Below are 27,977 nucleotides of genomic sequence, written 5' to 3'. Positions count from 1 at the left end.
TTTCACACAAACAGTTCATTTTTGTCGAAAAAAAAAGAAAAAAAAAAGAAAAAACCCGTAATTCTTTTCTAGATAATATTTCATTTACGAGTCGGTACCGTGTTACACTTTCTGTTTCTGTGATCCTAGAGTATACCAAGGATTAGGTACATGTGTGGAATCTGATCTAAAGGTTGGTAGGATTGATACTACATCATTCTATAATCACCTTACCATTATTCGTAATAATTGACGATTTTTTTCTAAGGTGAGTTTACAAATATTTCTTTCCTCGTCTCTCTTTTTTCTCCAAATCAATCGATTGGCCCTCTCTGATTTCCAAGTCAATTGAAATCGATATAGATCGGGCTATCGTAATGATTAATACGATTAAATTCATCAATGTGTATCTCCGCATATTAGGTATATTTTTTTCTATAGTATTGACTTAACAAGCCTATCTATTTCGTGATTACAAATAGTATATATTCATAATCCAGAAAGAAATATGCAATGAAATTATTAGTAATTGCTAATAATTATATGTATTATTGGCAGAAACACTGTCTATGTAATCCTACCAACGATTAATGACTGAATGTGGAAAAATATAAAACTTAACTAAATATACACACAACTTTTACTCTCCCCCCATGCTCTCATACTCATCCATTCGTTGATCGCACGTAATATATACTCTCTCTTTCTCTCCCTCTCTCACATACGCTTTCTTTCATTCACTTATCATCTTCTGTATAATATTTTTTTGTTTTGTTTCCAAATTTACATAAAGTACAAACTTATGAAACCCGGAAAAATGTAACACAATAGTCAGTGTAGCATTTTCAAAGTATTGTGTAAGTATTTATCTAATTACAGTAGGTCACACTTAGGTGTCCGTCGATTACACACAAGTTTTCCATCATTTGATAAACTGTCTCTTCTGATTCACTCGAACAATGAAATCAGGGTTTTCCGTTGGAATGTCCCAACTCGCACCACCATTGTATTTTTTTACTGTTACACCGATCTTTTATTCAGTTTGTTGTTATTTCATTATTATTTCTTTATTTTTTATTATTATTATTATTTGTTATTGACTGACGTATATATTAATACGTTTCTTCTGTATCGTCCAGCGCCACACATTCATCCAAGTCCTGCCCGGTTTCAATGGATTTACAATGAGCGGCAAATAACATTATAACGATTCCTCAAACGCAGCCATCAAGTCACTTTGCATATTCATGTCGATCTGTCCAGCCATCTGAAATAATAAATATACCCATTCTTGGCAAACTCGTCCGCAACAATTGTAAACGAAAGAAAATCGACTAGCGACTAATTCTTTCTATAAAACCATTCAACGCTTCTGTTATCTTTCACACGTTCACGCCAGCGTTGCTGCTAGGGCCGCATATTATTATTAATTAAATTTTAATTTCTATTATTTAAATTTTCAACTATACGACAATTTTCTCTAGTTACGAAACGAAGAACTACATTTTTGGTGGTACGCACCGTCTGATGGAACATTCGAGTATGAGCCACCGGCGATGCACGCCGCCTGATGGGAGACTCGAGCGTGAGCCACCGGTCGTACTCGCTGGCGTGAACATGTTAAATATTTTCTACCTTGATTTTAATGATATTGTTTCTGTCTACTAGTGCTGTATGTTTGAATCTTGTTATATATTTATAATAGGTAAAACTTTAAAGGTGATTCTCTCACGAGATATGAAATATCCGCGCAGATAAAAAATTACAGTGAAGCTTACCGCTTCGCGCCGTCGTCGTTCTTGTTCTCGTAGTCTTTGACGTTCTCTTTCAGCTGCAGCCTTGTCTTGACTGGATGAATGGCTTGGACTACTACTATCAGTATCGACAATAGCTTTGACCTCTTCTGCCCTTGACGTAGCAGTCATGACGTTTCCTTGTTGATCACCAACAGTTTTCCTGACCTTGTCTAATGCATCTTCTTCTTCTCGTTCTCTTCTTCTTTCGCTCTCTTGCCGTAAGCGCTCTCGTTCTGCTTGTTCTTTCTGTTGTCTGCGCATTTCTTGTTGTTCCAACAGAGCTCTTTGCTATAAAACAAAATTAGTATTCATTGCAACATGTATGTATCTTATCTAGATAAAACGGAAGAAATAAGAAAATATTGTATTAAGTAACCACATATACATTATGTTCAAATAAAATTATTGTATTATTCACAAAATAAATATCATTCATACTAACCCTATCTTGTTTTTCTTTTGCTTGCTTTTTGAATGCTTGGAATGAATCCTGTGCAGCGCTTTTCATACTACTTCCTGCCGCAGATTGGGGACTCGATGCTTGTGCTAAAGATGACCATGATGAAGCATTTTTCACATTTTGTTCTACAGTCTGCGTAAGATTAACAGAGAAAGAAAATTAGATACGGAGATAATATAGGAAAGAAAGAAAAATACGTAATTGAACGATTGTTACTCTACCTTGTTTTTAAAAGCTGAAGCAAAATTCGACACAGGATTTTTCGAATCAGGCGGTGTCATCTTTTTCTCAGGCATGAGCTGCGAACTCGAATGATTTCCCATTGGTGGCATTCCTGTACTCATTTCTGCAAAAAGAGCTCCGGCTAGAGCAATAGTATTATATATTCGATTAGTAAGCAATTAATATAGCAGTCTAGAATGTGAACAGTATACATTAAAGAAAGACAGCGAGGATTAAACAAATTTTCAACAAATCTGATGCATTTACTTTACAACACCAGAAAATACTAGGTTCGCCATGCAAGAAGAAAAATGATAAAGCATTATTTAAAATATAAGAAAGTAGAAATATTTTGTATTACTAAATACACGCACGCGCGCGCGCGCGCACGCACATACACACTATTTTAGTATCAAATAGAAAATGTGAGAAATAATTAAAAAATAAAAGCGATCGAATGAATACAAGTATAATGAATTAAGTACAAGTATAATGAATTAAATTTAAACATAAAGATTGAAACTTGCTGCGGTGTAACATAGATATGCTTTGTAATGCATGCTTTAAACCTAAATTAATTATAATACATACCATCCATAGATTTTTGTGGTATTTGTGACTGAGGAACTGATATCGATTTTTCTTCTTTCTTGATTGGTATTTGAGATATTTGCATTGGCATAGAAACGATGGGCATGGGATCAAAAATTGAGCCCATTCCACCCATATTCATCCCCATATTAAGACCAGCTATACCATTATTATTCAACATATTAGGAGGAGAATTCTCACGCTTAATATTGGAAAATCCATTGGAATGCTGTTGCGACATTGTAGCGTTATGAGAATTTTGTATATTGGTCAATGGTGATGTTGTATTTATCATACTCTCTAGTTGATTGTGCATTGACATATGCGTGGCCAATCCTTGTGACAAATTCATATTAAGATTTGCCATACTAATATTTCCCAAATTTAAATTAGATGCCATACTTGCAGGCATCATATTCACTGGTGTTTTTACATCAGGCAGTAAATTTAAATTTGTATTATTATTTGTTGTATGTGGTGTTTGAATCATTGGTATGTGCGACTTTTTTTTTAATGACATCGTTTGTTCCAACGACGTTTGCGTAGTAGGCACAGGAGCTATATACAAAAAGAAAATTTTATAAGAACATATTGACGTATGTTTTGTATTATAAAAATAAAATAAAACAAAACATAAATCTTATTAATTGCGACAATGCCCGTTCAATTGCGACTGATCTCTGCAACTATCTGGATAGACGTTATATTTGTATGGCTTGTTCACCTCTAAATAAGTTTAGAATTAAAGTGAAAAGTATCGAGTGTAAGCAACATACAGAGGATGCTTGCTTAATATACTAAGTAAATAGTTCTATAGTCAAATATTCAATCGATCAATCGGTTAAACATCGCTGCAATTAAACGGGTATAGTGCTGTATGCAGTACAATAAAACATATACCTAGAGTATTGTATGGTTGCAAAAGGTCTGACTGTTGAGTTAAAGTTGCCCCGTCTGTAGGTACAGGTGTGTTTGCATTTGGGAAAGAACTGACAGATGTTGGTGGCTGCGGTGGCTGAGGCACAACCGGTGAAGCTACTATAGAATTCGTATTTGTAGGTGTAACACTCGGTGGTGGAGTTGGTGGATTAGATGTAGTAGCTGGTGGCGGTGTAGGTTTTTTTACAGGAGCAGTCGTAACCATAGCCGTGGATCGCGGTGGTTGCGCCGGCATGGATGCGTGACCTGCTACAGGCATTCCTTGACCAGTTGTAACAGTTGCTACTGCCACAGACTGTTGACTATTACCACCTAATAAAATTATTGTAAATGTGAAATTGATATAACGTATAATTACAGACATAAAATACAAAATTTGATATGTCTTCATGAGAGTGCGACGCGTTTTTGATAGTACATATTTCTATACGCCACAATGCTATAAGTTGTGATAAAATATTTTGTCGAATGGTGTTTAGTAATGTATACATGTTAAAGTATTAAAACCTCCTTGAAAATTATCTTGTCTGTAAATACAATCATCACTTGATCATCTATACGAGTATTTTCCGTTTTGAACATTAACATTAATTTAATTCACTTAAATAATTCAAATAGTTTGTACACACCTTGTTCTGAAGAAACGTTGCTAGATTGTGTTACAGCTGGTTTTGTTATTGGTCCCGTAGAATTTGTTGGAGGTTGACTGTTCATTAAAAGACCTCCGGTATGATTCAATGTAGGTGCCTAAAGAGTGTACTGTCATTTAATATATCATGCATAAAAGAAAAAATGTTTTACTATGTACTATGTACTATGTATCCAGGAAGATTCAGATATAGAAGACAAATATAATATCATTTATAAAAAATACGTATATGCATGACTAAACGTATATGACTAAACTAAGTACACTATACGAAACATGAATGTAATTATCAAAGTAAGAAACATAATTAACGTGATTATAAATATACTTTGATTATAGTATTTGGTTGTGACAATAAAGAAAAAAAAGAAGACATGGAACGAGTTAACAATTAATCGATGCAAACATTGTGATCTACTGGTTCCTACAAGATAAAATCTTACCGATGTAACTGTAGTCGTTGTGGAAGGTGGCCCTGCACTTGGTGTATTCTTCTTTGCTTTCTTTCTTGGAGGACGATTGGAAGAGTTTCCTGCAATTGAATGTAACGTGCATCTAATGGTGAATACGTGCAATCAACTGTTTTCTCGTTACAAGAGACAGATTGATGAAGACATAGTGAAATGCAGTGTGCAGAGGATACCAATCATGAATGCTTGTTTTCAGAATTTAAAAAAATTCTCTCAGAGAATGCCAGCTAAATGTTATATATATTAGAAACAAAATCAAAAGACTTTGAGCATATATTTTCTAATAGATTTTATTCATATGCTTATATTATAATTGTATCACTGTGTACAACAATGTTAATTTAAATATCTCAATTGTATGACTTTTTGTGTGGACACTTTCATCTTAATGATCTCTTTATATTAAAAAATTTTAATGCGCTGAACAATTCTTTTTCTCATTCTACATAAAGTTAGTTGTATTCAATTCATTTATGAATAATTGCGTGTGCATATATATATATATATATATACACATATATATATATTATATTTTTTTATATATATATATATACATATATATGTATACACATCATAAATACATACATACATACCACGCGCACGCACATACGTTCACGCTCACGTGCAGCGAAATTGCCACATACACATATATATAACGTCATATATATGTATGCGAGGAGCACGCAGTTCCCACGAGAATAATAATAATAATAATAATAATAATAATAATAATAATAATAATAATAATAATAATAATAATAATAATAATAATAATAAAATATAATATAATAATATAATAATGATTGTTACAATATAATAATCATGACAGTGACGAAAATGATGATTACAAAGTGTTGACTGCAAAAACCATCAAACTGCCTTTGTTTCTTTTCCTTTCCTCAGTACTCATACAGTGTATTGTAATTGTAATTGTAATTGTAATTGTAATTGTAATTGTAATATAATATAATTAATGCAGTGTAATAAAATTAATGCAAATAAAAGTGACGTAAATAGTACAATCAACTTAAACATGAACGATACAGGAGTCTCATACTCATACAAGCGGTTTCAAATGTAATTTCAAGTCGCAGTTAGCACAATATTGAGATCGGTGGCAAAATGCTCCTGCTCGATGTTTGTACGATATCAGTTACAAGCAGCAATTCTAACACTATATTCGATCTGATTCATGCTCGTAGATAAATCATATTCATCTATGGAATGGTCGATAGTAAACTACAATTCACAGAATGTACAAATACAAGACAAAACAATTGCAAGAGGAAATAACGAAGAGCGAAGAAACATCGAGTAGAAGTTCCAGCATATCTTAATTTATATAATATAGTTAACTGGACCACCAAATGAGCCAACCCCGACTCTGTACGATTTTGAAGAATCAATATTTTTCATCTTTTTTACTTCATTCATCTACTATCTTTGTATATGCATTTAAAAAAGTTTCCTCTCTGTCGCCTCTTTTTCTCTTAACTTACAACTATTATTAATATTTTATGATATATTAGTTTTCACTATGTACAAAACGCGTATGCTTGTGTTATTGTTGATATTCAACACGTAATACGCACAAAACAGATGGAACGCACGTGTGATTGTTGAGAGCTAGAATAATTAGTGGTTTTAAATAAAAAGGATATCTCGAACCTCGATAAAATAGCAAGTTCGTTGAATCTGCTTTTGCGTATAACAATCTCGAAGGAAGAATGACGTTCCAGTCTAAAGATGCGAAAAAATGTTGACGCGTGCTTTTATGTGGAATAAATGCTACAAAAAATTTCGGAAGGCAATATCAGTATTATTATAAAATGCCCTATATCTCGTGTTACAAGCTAATGGTGATTGTATTGTAGTAGATGCATAGTTTCTATCTAATTCAGCACACGCCATTAATTTGATCTCACATAGTCTAACTAATTATTTGGAATTTTTCTATTTACTTTCAGTATTTCGAGAAACATAAATAGTAGGACTATTTTGAACAACGTTTTGTATCTATTTTAATGCTTATAACTTTTTTAGAAATCAACGAATAGTTTCCTGACCAATTATAGTTACTTTTCACAAAATTAGTTATAATTAATTTCTTCCAACTTCATTCTTTTGCTGGAACAGTAAGTACGCTGCTGACTGTACGATTAATGATAACATTAAATTGTACTGAGTGCAAATTTGATCACTTTTCTTTTTTTAATGTTCATGTTATGCAACAGTTTGAAGCGTGAAGTGCTTTCTCGAAAGCACCTTCAAATCTTATATCAGTTACGTCCATAACGTTTCACGTATATTATTTACTATATATAAGAACTAAAGTTCTTCTTTTTTTACATGATATTTCAACAAAAACGCTATCACGGAGCAGATATTTATACATAGAAATATAAAAACAAAGTATCACTAAAACTAACTTCATTCGAACTTGTGTAAAAGGTTTTCTAAAAACGTTTTAATAGGACGGGTTAAAATTAACGTTATTTGAGACTTTATAACACGAATACTATGAACCAGTTGCATGTGTTATGTATATTCAAGAAATGTATTACTGAGACGAAACCAGATTTATTTTTTATAAGGATAAGTATTCTTTTATATAGCAAGGTATGTAAAACCACACCAATCTACATAATTAATAATTATTATCCGACATAGTGATATTGATTTAGTAAAACGAAACTGTACTAAATTGTAGTTCAAGTAACTTTAAAAATGAAAAACTGACAATAGCTATCAATGAAGAACTAGTGGTAAATAGAACAATGAAACGACGATTAGCAAAGCTTAGCGGAGTGCAAACAATGTGTTTGGAGGCTAGGGTTCCTTGTTTGTATTGTAGACCACTTCTTCCACCTGCTCTCGTTCCTAATTCTTCTATAATTGTCGTCAGTTCTCTCTATTCATTAGAAACAGTCTATCTACCTTTATCTGTCTGTGTTGTCAGTTTGTACACTCCCCTTGCCGTTCTCTGATATGTCAACATAAACCTTGTATGCTCAAAGTCACTAATCTCATAAAAAATAAATGAAAATTATTGATTGTATCACATATCACTTTCTCCGCACACTTTACATTTGTTTTGTAACTATCTTTTACTCGAATCCATGTAGTTAAAGGAAGAATTAAGATTTTAGCTTAATTTCACCGTTTCATCTAAATAATATAGTGTACTATTATACCAAAGCGTATTTATGAGGTGATAAATCTTAGTAATTGACTTTTTAAAGGAAGCACCACTTCTTTGGCTTTATCAAAATCAAACTAATTGAGAAACGGAAATCATTATATGAGGTAACATTAGGTAAGAGTTTCTTAGGAAATATGTGAACTCTGAAATTGTTTGCGGAGACAATTGACACGAGAGTGTATCTAATCAAAATCAGTATTTGACGCGAAAGCTGTGGATTATAATAACCTTAGAATGTGGATTTGCAAATCCAGCCACCAATACACATTGTCTGCATTTGTCTCCCGTGTGTATCATAATATTACTGCCTAATTTGTTTTTCTTAAATATTAACTATTAAGTCCATAGTCTAAACTGTGGAAACAAATATAGTGTTCAGAAGCCTAAACACAGTTCTCACGTCACTCAGGTAATAAGTGCATATTTACACTTAATGTAATAATGACGCTCCTTAAATATCATTGTACTATCTTCTGAGAAATGATACGACATGAATGAATCAATGTGAGGAAACAAACTTAATGATTTAAAAAACACAGTGATACAAGTAATGCTCTGCTTATCAATTAATGTAAATAAATATTAAATTTGCAAGAGTTAATATATTGCATGATGTTGCTTGGGTTACGTAGGGCAATATAATTGTCAGGAGAAGCTACAATGTATACTCCAAGGTACTAACATTTGACACTACAGTCCCTGTAGCTACAGTTTAGTATGTTGTTTATATATATTTTATGCAACTTTCTTATGTTCTAACTGCACAACCTTACTATTCCAAATGTCTGATCAGTTTTAAAACACATGTGTCCTTACACACTTTAACACGAGACTGCAGTGAAAAATTCAGTGACCTTGAATAGTGAACTATACTTGACTTTCGAGCAACAGAATGTATTGTCAACACCGACAGGGCAAGAGAAAATATAAGTAATCATCTTTAATCAATAATATAATTTGTGAAACAAGCTGGCATGGCATATGGTATCCTCTAAACACGGTCTGCACTCCACTAGCTCACCTTTTTTCTTACCATTGCATATTGTCTAGTAAATTAAATAAAAATTCTTTGATTGCGTCAAGTTTCATCAAAGATTTGATGTTCAAAAACACTTTCAAAGATACGTTTATTTAAAAAATTATACGCAAATGTAAATAAACCTATGGTTATGTATTTACGCGATATCAATTTCATAATGACAATAAGTATATTTTTGCGATGAAACTTGACACCATACTCGTACTTGCATTAATATAACGCAGCACTTAAGCTATACGAATAACGCCGTCCTAATAAATACAATTAATAAGCAAGATTTAGCAGCTTAAGAAGATATTTGCGATGCCTTTGTGCAGTCGAACCCTCGTTTAAAAAATCTTTTTATATTTACTTTCCAACATCACCATTGCATATATTGCATCAATAATGTTGCACTAGTATATTCGATTGTTTGGTTGCCAATACAAAATTAGTTAGGCACAGAGTTCAAGTTATCTTTTCTAAATATTAAGTCATCGCCAAATCACGGGGTATTAAATGCTATTATCATTTTCTTGTATAAGAAGATACAAATCTGGTATATATTCTTTAAGTATTCTTTTCTTTTCCTTTTTTTCTTGGAAACTGATGATTAATAGATTCAGTTAAAACTATGTTAATAATAACACAGTATCTTTTAATTAATAATCTATTCATAAAAATACAATATATAAATTATAAATGTATTATGTAGCATGCAAATTCTTTTTAGGAGTTTAGGTAGTTACATAATATTTATTGGAGATTAATGATAATAGAAAAAATAGTAAATAAATAAAATAAAAGCAATTTTACAATAACTGAAACACAAGATAAATCATGCATAAACAGTAACATTCTCTTTATGCGATAGAAATAACATCAAAGTAAAACAAAGTAATGATTTTATACATATATCTGTACCTTTTATTAATACATAGCAAGTACCCACATGAAATGGCGAATAACCTTATTTGAAATAACTAGGAGAGATTCACGTCTATGATTTTCATATTTCATTTAAAGTAATAAGCTTTTTCATAGTTAGTTTAAACAAATGTACTTGACAAATCAAAGAATATACAAGTATATAGGGATACTATAAATAGAAAGTATAAATAGAAATGTACAGTTTATAACTAATCTGTCGTGATATGACAAAAAAGTGAAATATTAAAGAAAATGAAAATATTGAACATTAAGTGCTTGCTAGAGGTTTATAAGCATATTGTCTTTATAATATTTATGAGCATAAACGTGAATAGAAACCTGTGCTCTAGAGGATAAGTTACTAGATAATAAATGTTATGAAAATTTTTGACTAAAAATATTCATTTTTTAAATAAACAGTCGCAAATAACTCCATAATTTTAAATCTCACAGAAAAATTAGTTCATATTTCCGTGAAAACTACTTATTTTTAAGTAGTTTATTGTTCCCAAGTAAGGGTCTAATAATAGCAACAGTTACATGAGGTTTATATCTAACCTGCTTCACTGTCGCTTGAATCACTGGAACTCGAAGAAAGGGAACTACTGCTGGAATCACTATCACTGCTACTACTGCTCGATGCTGACAATCGCGAAGGCCCACTAGCTCCTCCAGTTCCAACTACATCGACTGATTTACTACTGTCCTCTGTTAAACAAATTTGAGAATAAATTTAGATATTTGTAATCACTTTATGTTATAATATTCTATCTTCATCTATAAAAAATAGAAATACAGGCTTATATTATAGTCAAAGTACCAACCTTTTTTAGCTGTTTTCTTAACATTGCCTAATTGCCCTGTAACATCTTGTAATCTCTTCTCTAGTTCCTGTTTTTTCTCTGCCATTTGTTCATCCTTAGATTTACCACTGACTTTTTTATCTATGAAGAATACGAAAATGTCGAATACATTAAAAATGTATATAGATAAGCATGTATTATTTATTAATCGAAGCTTCGCTTTAAAAACTATATGAAAATAATGAGTATATTCAAATAAATTATAATAATTACTTAATAATCCTGAAATAGTAAATTATAAGAGATATTATATCTCTATCAACAGTAAATACTACTAATGCAGTATTATTAAGAATTAAACCTAGTAACATTTATTTCATTATATCTTTAAACTATATCACTTATTCAAATATATTTTTATATTTTAATAACTATAAAAAATACCCTAGTAGTTTTAAAATAATAAAAAAGAATAGAAAACCAGATAACGAATCTAAATTATAAAACTGTTGCAGAACCTAAAATAAATCTTACGTGGCTTTTTTCTAAGACACGAAGCGACATAGCTTTCTAATTCCCTCAGTGTGGATGGTTTCAATGTTTCAAAATCAATCTCAATTTCATCTGGATTGGAATCCCTTAATGAAGGCTCCCGAGATTGTATTATATGCACAACACGTCCTAATTTATCTCCTGTAATAAAAAAAATTAACAATGTATTCTGAGAAAGAATTTCTTACATTTCTTACATTTAAAACGAACCTTCATATTTATATTATTAACTAATCATTAACTATTATTACTTACCAGGTAATTTATTAATATCCAAGCTAAGTTGCCTTTTCTCATCATAAGACATTGGCTTAGCATTATCTTCATCTTCTGAGTCAAATGTAATGGGTGGCGGTTGACTACTAGCGTTTTTCTTCTTAGTTCCAGCCGATCTGCTATTTGCTTTTGGCCTCTTATTTGCAGTATTTGCTGTTGCAGCTTTTCCAGGCCCTCTTCCTTTTCCCTTTGGCTTAGCATTTGCCGCCGTTGGCAGATGATGACTCATGCTTCCTGTTGCATGAGTTTTATTAGGTCCTACCGCTATTGCAGGATGATGAAGATCACCACCCATACCACCAGGCATTTTTAAATCACCCGCTCCCATTGCAACACTGGCTATACTAGCACCAACACTATCAGAGACACTTGGGATTCCACCACTTGGTTTCATTAGTTCTTTCATGGCACCAGTATGACTGGCAACTAGGCTACTACTTTTATTGCTCATTGGCCTTGACTTTGTCTTATCTGGTTTCTTTTTTTTACTTTTCTTCTTACCACTTTCTTCTACTAATTTCCTCATTTGTTCTTGCATAGCTTTCAGCTGTAAACCAAATTCATTTTTTTGTACTACATATATATAAAAAAATTATATCAATATAAAAGATTAAAAAATACCTCTTGCTGTAAAGCTACTAATTTTTGAGTACGTTCTTCATCTGAATCATCACTCTCAGAAGAACTTTCGGATCCGGAACTGCTAGCACTACTACTGCTACCTTTCATGCCAACCATACTTCCCATTGGTTCATCCGGAATTTTCGCATACCTAATTCATTAAACGTCTCATTTCATTAAGTAAGATAGGAAAAATAAATAAATTTTAGCATAGATATTTGTAAAAACGAACCTCATTTCAAAAACATCTTGAAGTTTCCTAGCCATTGCAACAACGTCATGGTCAGGAGGATTGTATTTATAACAATTAGTGAATATGAGTCTCACATCACTAGCGAACTCTTGCGCTGTTTTATATTCACGATTATCCATTTTTGTCTGTAAAAAAACGATTGTGTCAGTTAAAAGCACAGATTTTTAAAAGAATACAATACAAAATCTAATCTAAATAGTTTAAAAAACATTAACCTTTACAGTACCAAGATCCATTGGTTTCTTGATAATATCATGATAATCGTGGAGGCCCAGGAGTTCTGCATCAACCGGTTTGTAAAAAGGCCATGCATATCCCTGTACACAATTAGAGTATAAATTATAGATTGAAGGATAGACTTAATGTTCTTTCTATTCATATATAAGATTCATAATACATTACCGAATGTTTCTTTGAGAATAATTCTTTCAAAATCTCGTTACAGGATTTCAAAGCTTCTGAAAGCTTTTCTTTCGACTTCCCAGTAGTATGTTGAGGCTGCAAAATAATATTTAACATAATAAATACAATTATGAAAAAATTAAGAAATTACATTATCAAACACCATAAATTGTAAAAAAAAAAAAGAAAAAGAAAAAGGAAGCAGAAGAAAAGAAAAGAAAAAAGATATCAACTCATGAAAGCATTTTTAATTTATACTGTAACCTAAATTGGGAAATGAACAAAATATATGTCGGAGATGATTTCATCTCCGACATATATAAACAAAAAGTTTATATATAAAAAAATATTAAATATTAAAATAAGACAAAAAATTTGTATGCTCTTTCTATTCTTTTTTTTATATATATACATGTATCTAAAATGAAATGACAAGACAACACAAATGAAAGGAAGGACCATGAAGGAGTAGTAATAAGTGTACCTGTTGGGCCATTGCCCCGATCAGAGGCATGTTGGCCTGGTGGAATGGCACTAAGCCGTCTTCCGCTTGCCTCGTTGGCTGAAACAGCCATGTTACGAACTCTTTGTTAATGTATTAATGGATGATATGATTACAGCATGCAAGGAATAAAAATAGTCGAATATATATGATATTTTAGCTTATTTAAATGATTATTAAAAATTTACGTATCCATATTACTGAAATGATAAACTCTTTTTTTTGCTAGAATTTTACTGTTGTATGCAAAGCGAGGCAAAGAAGTTTAAATTTTGTTTTTTTATAGATAAGCTTTATACTGCCAACGTTTTTTTGATCAAATAATTTTTCTAGGTACGTGTGATTAAATGATGAATAGGTTGTACGTTCAATATGAAGATAGTATGAAAACATACACATAAACGCTTCGACATTTTAGAAAATACTTAGTTGCATGAATACCTTATTAAATAAACAAGATATAACTTTTACCTTCTTTATTTGTCGGCCAGACTCTCGCCTTGTGGGTATTTTGGCATTTTTAGGATCCAGTTTATATAGAGGTTCGAAAGAATTCGCAGTAGGGGTTGTGGTATCAGCCTTTCTCTTCACTCCCTTTTTAAGTTTTGCTGGTTGAGATGGAGGCATTACCGTAGGTGCAGTGGGAACTTGTGGAGGAGGAGGCACAGCAGAAGCTGCTTGTGGATCCATTGCTGGTTGTGCATGGTAACCACTAGTTGGAGGGACCACTTGTTGAGGCAGAGAGTTATGTGTAGCCATGGGAGTAACTCCCATGGTTGATGGAGGAGCAATAGTAGTTGTATTAGTGCTCCCAGGTACAGATGCAGGTGCTTGGGTGCCAAGAGGAGGCATAGGAATTACACCTGTTGTCCCAGCTGATGTAGCTGAAGGCGTTAGGCTATTTGGTACACTGGAAGTAACTGCAGCTGCACCAGAGGAAGGTCGACCTCGACCTGTGCCTCCTGCAGCCCCTGCCACACCACCTACTGGTGCTCCAACTCTGCCAGCTTTCTTGCCCTTGGGTCCTTTTGGAACTGGGGGTTCGAGTTCCACCTCCTCTTTTGGCATTTGTGCAACCTAGTTTCGTTGATATTTATTTTAAATTATCATATATGTACAATTTATATATATATATATACATACATATGTATGTATAAAATGTTAAATAAGTGTAACTACCTTTGTGAGAAATAATTTTTCGAGAGCTTGTGCCATAACCACAACATCTTCTCCAGGTTTGTTGTAAACATAACAATTGGTGAACATTGTATTGAAGTCTTGAATGCATTCTTTCCCACTCCAATAATACGTATTCTCTAATCGTTTTTTGATTGTGCCCAGATCCATTGGCTGCTTTATAATTTTGTGGTAATCCTATTAAATTTACAAATATTTAACTGATTTGCAAGTAATTAATAAAATTCTATTGAATATTTATAATGTTAAATTAATGTTTAAGGTGTCTTCATATGTTTATAGCATTCTTAATATTTAGGTAATGAAATAAACACTAGAAAATAAATATAAAATCCACATACTGGCAGATTGAGCTTTTTCGCATCTACAGGTTGCTGGAAAGGCCACGCAAATTGATGCTTCCATACTGGCTTGAGTACACCTTTCTGGAGAAATTGTAGTTGATTGGTAACACGTCCTGGACGATTAGGTGGAGGCACAACAGGTGGTTGGACTACACCATTCACAGGTTCCACGGGTGGCTCATCACGTGGTGGTGGCTCCTTTGCCGGAGTTGCTGGTGTAGTCGTTGTCTTACCAGGTGCACTTGTCTGCATTATCCAGTTTATACATATGTGTTTTATGTTGATGTTACTTTATTTCATTAGTTAGCTCTATAGCTACTGTTATTATGTAATATTAAATCCATGAATAAAAATAAAATTCTCCTCCAAAGCGTAAATTATACCACTACTTTTTTTTTTATATAAAATCAACATTTAGTAATTAAAATTGCAAATAATATTGCTATATAAATCATGCTTTGGTATTCTATTACTTTTATTTTTATAAAACCTTTATCTTAATAGATAAGAATAGAGGTTATTGTTTTTAATAAGATAGTCCCTCAAAATTCTAGTAGAAACTGTTTAACGCACAACAAAGTTAAATAATATGATCCATCTATTTAGTAGAATTTCATTATGGTATATAAATTTAGGAATAGTAATAAGATTCGTGCATCATAAAAGTAGATAAAACCATTCATGCAACGAGCGAATTAGGCTGCTAAATATTTAAATTCCATAACCACAGGCAAGCAATTTAGAATTTCTTTTAATAGAAGTCTAATTGAATATGTAATAAAAATATATGTATGTTACAAAAATATTTCCAACTGAAACATAATGGCAACTCTAAATCATTTCATACAATCATGCAATTAAAGCATAATAAGGGGAAAAAATAGATAAAACAAAAATAAAATGAAGTTGTATTAAACGAAATGAAACAAACATAAATTTTTTTTCTATTAAAATACTCTACATATAGAGAGTATATACAAATTTGTCCAAATTGTATTTTGTACGAAATGACTTGCAAGCTTTAAAAATGTATATTATAAACATTTAATATCAAATAAAACTAAAATGTATCAGCAAAAAGTATCTTGCTTCATAAGTAATGCACAAGAAACACATAATTATTAATATATATATAATAACCTTATATTCTTTTTTTATATTTTAGTCTATCTAGTATTAGTTTACTTGTACATAATTTTATAAAAATATAGAAGCAAGATCAAAAATTGCTCTTGGTACAAATTTGGAGCTGCCATTTTATATTTTAACCATACATATCCTAGTTGAAACAATAGTCAACAAGGAATCTCACCTTCGGTATATTACACAGCCTTTCTCGCTCCTCCACATCTAACTGTAATTCATACATACCATTCAATCAAACAGCACTTGATTTTATTACATAAAGAAAAAAATTATGCTCAACATAATACCATGAGTAAGGACATAGTACATAAGTACAGTTGAAACAAGTTTGATTTTTATCCCAAATAATGTATATAGTTTAGAAATAGATAGCAGATATAAATTACAGCAATAGGAGGGAGAATAGTTAACAGTTACAAATCTAAATATCTAATTTAAAAAGCATGTTTAGTTTAAATTTCAATATAAATTGTGTCCCTATTTAGAAATTCTATACTAAGAATTAAAGAAATTTTATATAGATACTACTCACAAGACTATATAAGGCATTTAAACAAAGAAATAAGAAAAGTAATGGAATTTATATTTAATATAATAGAATATAATGAAAGAAAACTTGTTCTGCTTCTATAAGAAACAAAATCTTTAAAATAAAAAATAAATTGACGAATCTCTATATGCCGTTTAGCACATTTTGTCAACTACATTAGGGACACACAAAGGAAATATATGTACTGAATACAGCTTTTATATATAGCATTAGTAGATTAATAAGCAAGCTGCATTTTAAATTAATATTTCATGAAAGTTAATCTATAGCTTACCGAATTATTTTGCGAGATAGTGTCCACCTGCTGCATCTTGGCTTCGCTTCTGCAACAAAAAAATACAAGTGCGTAAATAAATTACAAAAACAAACATTAAAGGAAAGGATTAAAACATTCAGTATCAAATTTTACATCGCATTGTGGGCTTACAATATCTTGATCTTTTAAATTCACTTGTATATATAACCTATTCTACTTTATCATTGTAACATAAAGTCACAAAATACCACATTTTTCAATGCTTTTCATAGATCAGTAACCATGTTTATAGCCGTCTCTTGAAAATGCAGGATTCATTACACAAGAGATGTTAAACTCCAACTGATACAAACTTCGCATTTCATGAAATAACTAGGTGTATTTTATAATATAAGGCTCATCTAGTCCACGGTAATGAGCTTCACCTACCTTTCCGACATATATGGTACATAAATGCTATGCAGCAGGTAACTGCCTTACGTTGCTGCTTGACGCTATGAGGCTTCATCAACAATCGAGATGGCAAGGATATATTCTGAATCGAGCATGGTAGCTCACTAATTGCTTGCCAAGATGATTGCGCTGCAACCAGGGAGATTGGTGCCGTGGAGGCATAACACTACTCAAGCCTACCAAACGGTAGTACTTTGAATGTCAGCCCTGTACACTGATGTGAGACTCCGTACCTCCAGCCAAGACTTGCGACATTAGCAACATCTGGATAACATAACAACAGGACCCCGTATTGTAACAGCCCCATATTGTTTTATCGCTTTAGAGCAAGTTAAACATTGATATATTTTCAAGTTACATGTGTATATGTATGTATATATACACATCACTATAAATTATTTAACATATCATGCAAAACCGAATGTATAAGATACATGCTCGACATATATTTTTTCCATTTTACTAAACATAAACTAGCAATATTTATCATCTACCGTACCAAAATACGTTCAAATTGCTCTGTTAAACCTTTCCTGTCAATGAAGTTGTTTATGAAACTTTTACAACTGAAAACTATAATTTGTGAAACAGTAATATAGAATGCATGTATCAAAATAAATAACGCTTATTAACATCCAGATACTTATGAAAGGTGTTCTTTGTGTGTTTGTAAAAAAGAATTGTATCCCTTTGCAATAATCATAAAAAACATAAATGTAGCTAGACTATAATCTTTTCAGCCCTTCTTTATAACGCTATATTATCATTCTTTTATTATTATTCTTTTTATTATTATTATTCTGATATAAATAACATACGACACAATTAATCTTGATTTTAAAATATAATTAAATCGTACTGTAAATTTGTTCTTATATATCTCATTATAAATACATACATAGATAGACAATTGCAACCTTCCAATATTATACTTTATATAAGGAATCTAAAGCGTCAAGTTAAAGACAAAAGAACAATTTGGTACAACAAAGTTACGAAAATTCAAAATCAAGAAGATGTACGTAAATAATATATACAAATGCTAAAAGTATAAGATAAAGAATGAATTGATCAGAAACAGCGTGTCCAAAGCATAATACTTTTGACACACGGTGATATCTGTAAATGTATACAAGAATCAACGTGCATACCCTATTGTTCGAAACCAGTATAAGCCAAAATGGAAAGTTTGATAAAAGTAGCACAAATAACTGGTACACTGGTATAGAAAGTGAGCTGACTATTAAAATAGAAAATTGATAATACATAGGAAAAAACGATGTTGTAAACGACCATAAGATCTCTCTGATCTGATGGGAAGCAAGAGCTTCTGCAATGTTGAAGAGGAGCATTGCCAGAACAATCCATGCCGCGAAGACGTTCTACTATTGGTATTCGTATCAAGGGCAGAGATAAGTGAAGAATTCGTGGGTCGAACAGGTGCTTGGTGGTTAGAAGTTGTTATAGTAAGAAAGGAGAAAGGTGAGATCCTCGATACGAGCGATACGAGCGATACGAGCGAGACGAGCAAGAGACGACGGTAGAGAAATAAACGCGGTAGATGCGGGATTAGAAAGAGGAGGAGGACAAGTAGGAGAAGATGACGAGGGGAAGGGTAGCAGACCCGCGCCCAGCCGATGCACCCAGCCGACGCACAACAAACACGAGCAAGCCGCCGTGTGAGAATCTAGCCGAGCGCTCGACTGGCACAGAAATCATAATGTTTCTCACAGCGGAAAATTGTGGCGCGCGCGGAAAAACCGGGCTGCCTTTTCGCTCACTCACACTCGATTTGCCGTAGGTTTCAACATGGCGGTATGGCCGCTCGGGAAAGAAAGCTCTCAAGGGCCCGCCGCTACAGCCGCCACTTACGCACCACCACGACACACACCAAACGCTATACTTATCATCAACGGATCCAGAAACTTGAAAATCATTTGTAATCACTTACCTGATAAATGGAAGTCCACTTTTCACAGGAATTCTATCGAAAAACACTAGCACTCCGTCTTGGACACTGGGTCGCACTGCGCTTTCTCCCTGTTAACTAGTTTGGCTGGTCGGTGTTATGGCCGTCGCCGAGTGTGCCCCACCGTATCACTCACTCACTCTCACTCGTGCGAGCGCGAGCGCTCGGTTCGCATACGCGACGAACGCGGACGCGGCCCGATCAACTAGTTCCACACACTCACGAATAAGGACGTTAATCTCTAATACTAATATCGTATCAGTGCCCCGTACCGAGCTCCACCGACATTTTCCTCAAGTCTCGTACAATCGGATGGCTTTCCGTGCCCATCACGATCTCGGATCTAGAAACTAATGATCGCAGCACCAACAATGGCTATGCATTCCTCCGCGACGTACTGAATGGTTCTGTTCCAATATTCCTCGAACACGACCTGTCTATCCATTCTCCTCGCTGCGCCATCATTTAGAATTTTACCGAACTAACTCGAACAAAAGCGCGCCAAATTCAACAGATCATTGCCTAACTAGATTCTATTTAACAAATATTTAGTTTCTACAGCTAGATATATCAATGTTAGATAATGTATCATGCTAGATAATTCAATTGTAATTACATATTTCAGTTTAATAATTTACCATTATTGGAAATCGCTTGTTTTACTGAAAATGAAGATCTATTTAAAAATAACCGAGTATACAAAATTTATTCGAAAACATATTTATATTGTATTATTAGAGTATTTAATATAAGGAAGAGAGACTAGGATTTACAAGGTATACCATAATTAAACGATTTTATTTTCAAATTAAGATTGAACTTTATTAATTAATCCAAAAATTAATGGTTAATTTCCATCGTTCCATGTTCAGCCATGTACAATTGCACGTTTGCATGGTTGAAGTGATAATTTCATAAATATAAATGTTAACAGATAATGATAACGGAAAAGAAAATAAATTTTAATATTACCGTAATCGGTTAATTTTCTTATTTAAAACATAACGTTAAAATGTCTTAACCACCGCGCAAGTCGTGGTTCAATTCCGCGATTCTACAATTACTGCAATGCATTTTGGGATACGCGGAAAATCTATAACTATATTTCACTTTTATAACACTATCTTTTAAATAATTAAAATAATATCGGGAACAATATAATAATTAAAAATTTAGTTAGCACGTAGTAAATTTTACAAATGATTCAAATGGTATCTTGTCTTATAGACGTGTACGTCACATCACCATACAAAGTTCCGTTACACGTCTAAGATAGTGAAATACGACCTTTTCTTTGCCATACCATTTCAAACAAAACACAAACTGAGCTTTTGAAAAACTAAATTTTTCAAGCATAGTTAATAACACACTTGAACAAATAATCTACTAAACACCTAAAATCCTATTAATGTCATAAAGTAAATAACGCATCGATAGTCTACAAACTCATGACATTGACTACGTTAGTCAATTGGACAATTATAGAGTATATCACATATCACTTATTGTATAGTTAAAGAAACACTAAATAAAAAAAGGTCTTGCGACAATTTGAATTGATATCCATAACAAGATGCTATTATGTACATTGACACAACAAGCGGTGGCACTAAATCACAAAATGGCGTCTCTTAGATGAATACTATCACCTTTCAGTAATTTACATGATTAAAATGTGTCACTTCGAATAGAGGCATTAAATCACAGAAACGACAGATCTCAACATTAAGAAAACAACATACTGTGATTTTAAAAAAGAAAATTACGAGAAGATAAAAAAGTGTTCCAAATACTTAAGATTAACGACCATTTTGGCTTTGATGACGTAATGCAATACGAAAGTCAAGAAAGAAACTAGATATTTAGGAGCCAATGTTAGTGCACACGCAGCATACGTTAGCATCCTTCCGGTTGCCATCAACTTTATCACGTTCTGACCAGCGATTGGTGTACTTTTGTTAGAGTCTTTGGGATGAACCAATAGCTTGAAAACCAATATTGATGAGTCATGTTGTTTAGGATTTTCCATTGAGTGTTACGTAATGCTATACGATGTTTACTTCTCTATAGTTCTCTATATTTAGTAAATAAACATTTCAATAGAAACGTGATATAATACTTGAAATACATAATATAACACAATTTTATATGAAAGTACAACATTTTTATTTATTTTTACACGTCATTTTATTTTCTTCTTGTATTCTTATTCACAATTACACAGAAGTTGCTTATAAATAATAGAAAAATAAATGAAACTCGAGAATTAAATCGCATATGTAAATGACGCACGTATACTGTCAATTTGTTACTATACTATTCCCCAAACTTCTTCAAACGCCGAGCATAATTTGCTACATGTTAAAGCACCAGATAGTGGATAGTTGCTTATAGATATAGTATCTTCTATATAATCTGGCTTTACCTGTAATTTCAATTATTAATAAATAAATTGGTCAAACTAAATAAGACATAACATATAACGATGTATCGTATCTGACACTTGTAAAGTTTACCTGTCCATGTGCCATTGCTCCTACTGTAACGGCTATTGGTTCATCAGGGGGAACTAATTCTCGTGGATTTTGTACTTTATTTGCACTGAATGACATTGCAATTTTACGACAGCCAACTGGCAGATGATCGGTAACTGGATTTTTAATTACTTTTAATAATTTCATCGGACCATCAGAGGCACGAATACTGAATTTATGTAACAATTGCACTGCAAAATACGAGAGAAATTAATATAAAACACAGTCTTGTACAAAGATCACAGGAAAAACACCCGATAAGTAATCATTTTTAAAAATGCAGCCAAAATACATCGTTAAAAAGAACATTTTAATAGGACACAATTAAAAATGGGAAGCCTTTTGAAAACAATCAATAGATCGACAAGGTTCGGTAAAAATCTCAGAAATATAGCTATACGAAAGAGCGATATTTCTAAAACTATGGATTAGCCTTAAAATCATATACAGAGGCAATCGTAGTAACATGGGATTACTCGTCGACATACTGAATTTTGCAACTGCTCACCTGTAAAACACAAAACATGACTTATCGTGTTTCTCCTTATGTTCTTTGTATTTATTCAATATTCGTAGAAATTCATCGTTTATATTTACCCATAAGACCAGCAAAACGTTTAAACGTTCTTGGTATCCTGGTTTGTGGATTTACTTCTATCAAAACATTCTTTTCCGTATGGAGATAAACTTGCAGAAGTCCAGCTCTATTTAACGGGCTGTCCATTAACATTAATAAACATTGATGAGTAATATCTGGTCGGCACATGCCAGGATCACGATTATTCTTTTTTAATATACTAACGTGATCGTCACAATTCAATAACTGAAAACTATTTCCAACCTAAATAAAGTTGGTCGTTATAAAATTATTATATCGTTTACAATGAAACCAATTTCTTAATGACTTTTATACATATCTGCCCCGAGTACAATTACATTACAATTTCATTGATAATGAATTGAAAATTCCGTTACTAATCGATAAATAAATTCATTGGTACAAGTTCAGCAAGACAAAGTGTAATAATACAGGTTTAGAATATATTTTAAAAGTTACGAATAAAATATAACCTTACCTTAACCGATTCTAATTGAGCGTTTTCTAAGATAATAATTAAACGTTTCTCTTGGTTTTTGATGTGAGCAATATGAAGATGTTTAGGAGCTGGATCGTATTCAGAGTCGCTATTTCCATCCCGAGTTTTACGCTTTTTACCCATCTTCCTTAAATTTAGCGCAAATACGAATTTTTGTAAATACGTACTTATTGTACGACGTATGTCAAAAATCAGTGGACAGCAGTAATAAGAGCATAGCGCTTAAAGGACTGAGAGATGGCGGAAGTTTGGAATTCCGTGAATCTTTAGAGCATTTCTTTCGATACGGTAGTGCATGGAATAAATCTATCGTTGAGCGATAATATTGGATTATATACTATTAGTTGGTATACCAGGTACTAGATGTCAGTAGTATGCAGTTACTAATTTAAAATGCGTGCAGGGGATGTTAAAGGAATGTAATAGTGTTGTTTAACAACATAATAAACAATACAACGATACAATAATGTTGTTCATATTCAACTTGTAGTACCGTTATATATGTCGGAGACGAAAGGACGTCGGGGCCCCTCTGGAACTTCAGGATAATAACCCCCTAACATTGTGATTTAGAGTCTACTATAGCCGAAATGAAACAATGGCAGTTATCCAAGCCGATGGCAATTGTACGGGATTAGTGACGGTGAGCTTTGGCTCGGGGTGACAGCCTGCCGCCCAACGTAGCCGCGGTCAACGGGACGGGCGCTCCGTCTAACAAAGGTGCGGAGCGGTGTTATGAGCCTCATTAAAGGAACTACCCATAGAGGTATCGGACAGTAAAACATGCTAACGGTTCCTTAGGACAATGAATACCTGATGTTGAGGCACGTACACAGCACAAGTCTAGTTAGCCCGAGGACCAGGCTGTAAAACCTGGGTTTTCCGGCAATTAAGATTTGTGCAAACGGACAGGCAGCTTTTGTCCCAAATCGACCAAGCGACAGCGACGTCGATCCGAGGATCTCGTGCACATAGACACATCCCACCATAGTTTTCCTCGGTGGCGTCGTTCGAGGAAGGGAATAGCGCCTTACGATCGGTACACGTTTGAGTTGGAGCAAGTATATCTATCCTCCCGTTGACCGTGGATTCGTTATCGAACCTAAGACCATTATCACTAGTATCGCGAGTGCCTAATCGCCGCTGTTGATCGTCGAATCGGTAGTGTTCATACTCGTAGTATCAGGCCGTACCGTCCTTATAACACAGCGATGGCCATTCCAATGGAGATCTAGCAAATGCCCACAACTCCTGACGCTATTCCTGACGCTTCTCTGACATATAAATTATTGTTGATCTTAAAAGAAAATGTAGAAATATAGAGAAGAACTAGGAAATATTGTTACGTAGAAAATAAAATTGAGCGAGCATATATCGAGATAGGATAATTGTTGGCATAAAATTAGACGAATATACTAATATACATAAGAGAGTTCATTTCCTGAAAGTAAATGCTTTTCGACGACTTTTAATATCAACCAGTTGCTGTGCCTGTTTCTTGAGAGTGTTTCTTGTTGGTATATCCTCTTCGTCTTCGGAAAGCAACGTCGCCGGTGTCATTGTGGATGGAAATCGTGGGAAAAGTGGCCCTCCATCTATGCGTGCTGCTTTTCCCTCCACCGAGTTAGTCGTAATCGATACTGTTTCCAACTAAATGACGAATAGATTAATATCTATGTAGACGTTTCCAGAATTATAAATTACCGTTCGATTATACAAGCAACATGAGACGAAATTCCTTAAAACGAAATATTATTCATTATCGATAGTAAGTGTTTAGATTATGAAAGAACTTGGACTATCGACTATCGACTATCGACTATCGACTATCGACTATCGACTATCGACTAACGACTAAATAGTACATTAGAGATTCATTTTGTTACACTTTATTTCTAATTACACTTTTGGCAACTACTTGTGCGATATTTAACGAGTTGAAACGTATAGTTTACCTTGTCAATCGATATTTCCTGCAATACTTGCAAATACTTGTCTCGACCGCCGAAAGTTTCAATGGTATTAGTTAGCTTCTCATTTATTAGATCTAGGAGCTGCAAAGGGTGTTGAATTTCGCTTGATTCTTCAGGCAACGTATCGATTATATCCTGAAAGATGCGAGAAAATATCGCTATATTATTATTATATTATATCAGTACTCGATTAGTACTAGTACAATAGTATCGGTTTTCCTGCGATAAAGCAGATTTTATCCTGTGAAATATCGTTTAAAGAACAAATATTATAATTCTGGAAGAAACGATCGTTATTGGATGATGGTGATATTGGGGTTAGGTTGGTTTCTAAGAGAAGATGTTTCTTCTTTGTCCTGGATATTTGTACAGCTACAGCTAGTAAGAGGACCGAAAGAAGATCGTAGGACGAGTTAACGACTAAGGGCAGCACGTACTAGCGAGATCGATTGAATCAATAATTGGTTTTCTCGTGGTTCGACGTGCTACCGAAGTGTTTACTTTCGATCAGGTTCGAAGGTGTTAACGCGGTGGGACAGCAGCTTCTTAAGGTGAGAATTGCAAACGGGGATCGTTCAAGGAAGTTGATTGGTCAACGACTCGCAGGTTGGCGGTGCTAAATCTTCAGAGACCATATAATGGCTATGAAAACTCGAAGCGGCTCCATTCCTGTGACCACCATTCAATCTGCTTTTACTAATTTAATTAGGGATTTACATGGTATTTCCATCGACCATTTTAACACCACATAGCCGCTTACAGGAGATTTCATTTTGTCGGCCTGTTAATTCATCGACATATTTCTTTGTTTCACGAACGAATATACGTTAATTGAAAATCTTTCAAGTATAGGATAATTATTGGCGGCTTGAAACAGTGCCATCAGAATTTTCTCACGTTAATTTATACGATTCGCAGTATGAAAAACTTGCAACATCTCTGTTGCGAAATGAACATTTCCAGAAATTCAATTCTATATCGATAAAGCTTTTCTTACCAAAAGATTAGACAACATGGTGTTTCGTTAAATAGTGAAATATTACGAGAGGATGCTGTAATTACTCACTCGAAATTTGTCGCACACGTTCCGCAATGTCATGGTAATTGCTTGCAATAGATCTTCCATCTTCTGCCTTCTCGCGTCTGCTTTTAATCGGCGCGATCGCTGTTGGTCGATGCGACGGTTCAGTTTCTCCGTTTCTTCCGCATTTCTGACATACACGGTGTCTGTACAATACAATATCCTTGACGAATATATAGAAACAGGTGGAAACTCACTGTTCCGCGTCCTTCGTTTCAGAGAACTTTCTCATTTCCATTTCGTCGATAAGCTGCAGTCTCTGCTTTTCTAAAGCCATTTTCTCTTGCTCCGTGGCCAGCCGCATTTTCTGCAGATTATCCTTAGTCGCTCGCTGACCCAGAAACCGGTTCACAACGTCTTCGGATCTGGACACTCCGGTGGCACTGCGCAGCTTGGCGAACGTCTCTTCGAGTCGTGTCACCTCGTCCTTGGTAATGTCCTCCGCATGCTGTACATGGCTTTCTCCACGCGTGTCAAAATCATCTCGCGGACGCGAATGGAATATCATCTTTTCCAAACGCTCGAGTTCCGTTTTTCGCTCTAACACGCGTTGCCTGGTCGTAATACATTTTCCTTTAATTTACTGCCGATTAAATGCCGATTAAATGCCGATTAAATCTAAGAATTGCGTCCGAATAAGATACTTTAGCGCACGAATAAGCGGCCTTCGCACTCTACTCTAGAATATTTTTCATCGTTGTTCACCAGATTTTACACGGATTTACCTCAACTTTCATCGATCGTACCTGTATTCTTCGAGGACAGCATGACGCTCTTTGCTACAATTTGTAACCTCGATTTCTTCTTTTATCAATGTTTCCTGCATATTATCCTTTAACGTAATAGCCTCTTCTTTCGCTTTCTGTGCATAGATAATGTAATATTATGTCTTACGAAAGAAAGGAATTATCTCGATACAATTAAAACGACGCCTTGCCTCCAGACGTTTCGTTTCATTCTCTTGCTCCTTTATTTCATCTTCCAGACTTTTCAACGAAGACGCATAAAGCACAGATTTCTGTTTCAGATCGGAGCACATCGACCGATATTTCATTCGTGCTATGTTCGCTTTGATTTGCATCATCCTGATATGCTCCAAACGTACTTCCAGTTTAACAATTTTCTGTCATCATATAAACGTAACTCTAACGGATGCTCTGACGATGTTTATCTGTATTGTTCTAACTCACGTTTCGCAACGGATTCTCCATCTTCTCCTTAAATATCTTCTGCATCTTATTGCTCGTTAATTTACTATATTCATTCAGCAACGAGTGCAGTCTCTGCTGTCGCTAAGGAATATTTACGCTTCTATGGATATAAAATACATTCGCGCCAGTCTAATCTTTAAGAGATTGATATCGCGTTGCTCACCTTCTTACGTTCGTACTTAATTAGATCGTGCTTCTTTCTTAAGCGTATATTGTCCTCTTGCATTTTAGTAATTGTCTCATCTAAATTGCGTTTTTTCTCACGAGCCAAAGATTTGCGGCTTACGTGAACTTTGCCCTCTGATTTCCCCTCGTTCTGAAATAACACACACACACACACACATGTATAACGATTTACTTAATCAATGTTTTTTTAATCGTCGCATTCCATAATTACGTTCCGTATGTTTGCATATTCTACGTAGAGTTCTTTGACGCTTCGCTTGAGAGTTGCGATTTTCTCCGCGTACTCGTGCTTCTTAGCTTCGTATTCTTCGAAAG

General features: G+C 33.8%; 3 protein-coding genes across 9 annotated transcripts; all 3 read right to left on the bottom strand.

The window, feature by feature from the left end:
- Nucleotides 1–278: 278 nt before the first annotated feature.
- On the bottom strand, nt 279–19,979 carry LOC117206113 (bromodomain-containing protein 2-like). Of its 7 annotated transcripts, none has more exons than XM_033445127.1 (24): nt 19,563–19,979; nt 17,588–17,875; nt 17,177–17,225; nt 16,519–16,560; nt 15,204–15,452; nt 14,845–15,039; nt 14,137–14,742; nt 13,648–13,725; nt 13,164–13,259; nt 12,977–13,078; nt 12,741–12,886; nt 12,509–12,659; nt 11,867–12,434; nt 11,594–11,752; nt 11,081–11,200; nt 10,815–10,964; nt 5,080–5,168; nt 4,617–4,734; nt 3,949–4,299; nt 3,049–3,606; nt 2,457–2,581; nt 2,218–2,367; nt 1,758–2,063; nt 279–1,246 (listed from the first exon to the last, which is right to left on the bottom strand). In XM_033445127.1, the coding sequence occupies exons 2-24, from the start codon at nt 17,596–17,598 to the stop codon at nt 1,181–1,183; spliced, it is 4,485 nt and encodes a 1,494-aa protein (XP_033301018.1). In that variant the 5' UTR covers nt 17,599–17,875; nt 19,563–19,979; the 3' UTR covers nt 279–1,180. The 7 variants fall into 7 exon arrangements, with proteins under 7 accessions (XP_033301018.1, XP_033301023.1, XP_033301021.1 ...); XM_033445125.1 differs by having other exon boundaries at nt 1,181–1,246; nt 2,457–2,599; XM_033445132.1 differs by lacking the exon at nt 13,648–13,725 and having other exon boundaries at nt 2,457–2,599.
- Nucleotides 19,980–21,107: 1,128 nt separating this feature from the next.
- Nucleotides 21,108–23,423, bottom strand: LOC117206018 (ribosomal RNA small subunit methyltransferase NEP1). The gene is made up of 4 exons (XM_033444970.1): nt 23,191–23,423; nt 22,712–22,955; nt 22,097–22,305; nt 21,108–22,005 (listed from the first exon to the last, which is right to left on the bottom strand). The coding sequence occupies exons 1-4, from the start codon at nt 23,332–23,334 to the stop codon at nt 21,892–21,894; spliced, it is 711 nt and encodes a 236-aa protein (XP_033300861.1). The 5' UTR covers nt 23,335–23,423; the 3' UTR covers nt 21,108–21,891.
- Nucleotides 23,424–24,645: 1,222 nt separating this feature from the next.
- LOC117206064 (coiled-coil domain-containing protein 151-like) lies at nt 24,646–27,610 on the bottom strand. The gene is made up of 7 exons (XM_033445062.1): nt 27,203–27,610; nt 27,012–27,127; nt 26,463–26,819; nt 26,228–26,395; nt 25,382–25,403; nt 25,167–25,319; nt 24,646–24,861 (listed from the first exon to the last, which is right to left on the bottom strand). The coding sequence occupies exons 1-7, from the start codon at nt 27,347–27,349 to the stop codon at nt 24,646–24,648; spliced, it is 1,179 nt and encodes a 392-aa protein (XP_033300953.1). The 5' UTR covers nt 27,350–27,610.
- Nucleotides 27,611–27,977: the final 367 nt, after the last annotated feature.

Source organism: Bombus bifarius, unplaced genomic scaffold (assembly GCF_011952205.1).
Source record: "Bombus bifarius isolate JDL3187 unplaced genomic scaffold, Bbif_JDL3187 scf7180000007996, whole genome shotgun sequence".
NCBI classification, from domain to species: Eukaryota; Metazoa; Arthropoda; class Insecta; order Hymenoptera; family Apidae; genus Bombus; species Bombus bifarius.
The sequence above is the reverse complement of the archived record's forward strand: the minus strand, read 5'-3'. Positions and strand labels throughout refer to the sequence as shown.

What these genes read in the sequence shown, in the direction of transcription:
- LOC117206113 (XM_033445125.1), bottom strand. An exon ending in CTATCTCGCAAAATAATTCG is followed by an intron (nt 16,561 to 17,176) that starts GTAAGCTATAGA and finishes TATGAATTACAG; the next exon opens with TTAGATGTGGAGGAGCGAGA. An exon ending in TTCAAGCGACAGTGAAGCAG is followed by an intron (nt 5,169 to 10,814) that starts GTTAGATATAAA and finishes ATTCAATTGCAG; the next exon opens with GAAACTCTTCCAATCGTCCT.
- LOC117206018 (XM_033444970.1), bottom strand. Translation starts at nt 23,334, where the DNA reads ATGGGTAAAAAGCGTAAAACTCGGGATGGAAATAGCGACTCTGAATAC. An exon ending in ACGTTTTGCTGGTCTTATGG is followed by an intron (nt 22,306 to 22,711) that starts GTAAATATAAAC and finishes CGTATTTTGCAG; the next exon opens with TGCAATTGTTACATAAATTC. An exon ending in GAGCAATGGCACATGGACAG is followed by an intron (nt 22,006 to 22,096) that starts GTAAACTTTACA and finishes TTGAAATTACAG; the next exon opens with GTAAAGCCAGATTATATAGA.
- LOC117206064 (XM_033445062.1), bottom strand. Translation starts at nt 27,349, where the DNA reads ATGATGCAAATCAAAGCGAACATAGCACGAATGAAATATCGGTCGATG. An exon ending in AGTAATTACAGCATCCTCTC is followed by an intron (nt 25,404 to 26,227) that starts GTAATATTTCAC and finishes GCTTTATCGCAG; the next exon opens with GAAAACCGATACTATTGTAC. An exon ending in AAACCGATACTATTGTACTA is followed by an intron (nt 25,320 to 25,381) that starts GTACTAATCGAG and finishes CGCATCTTTCAG; the next exon opens with GATATAATCGATACGTTGCC.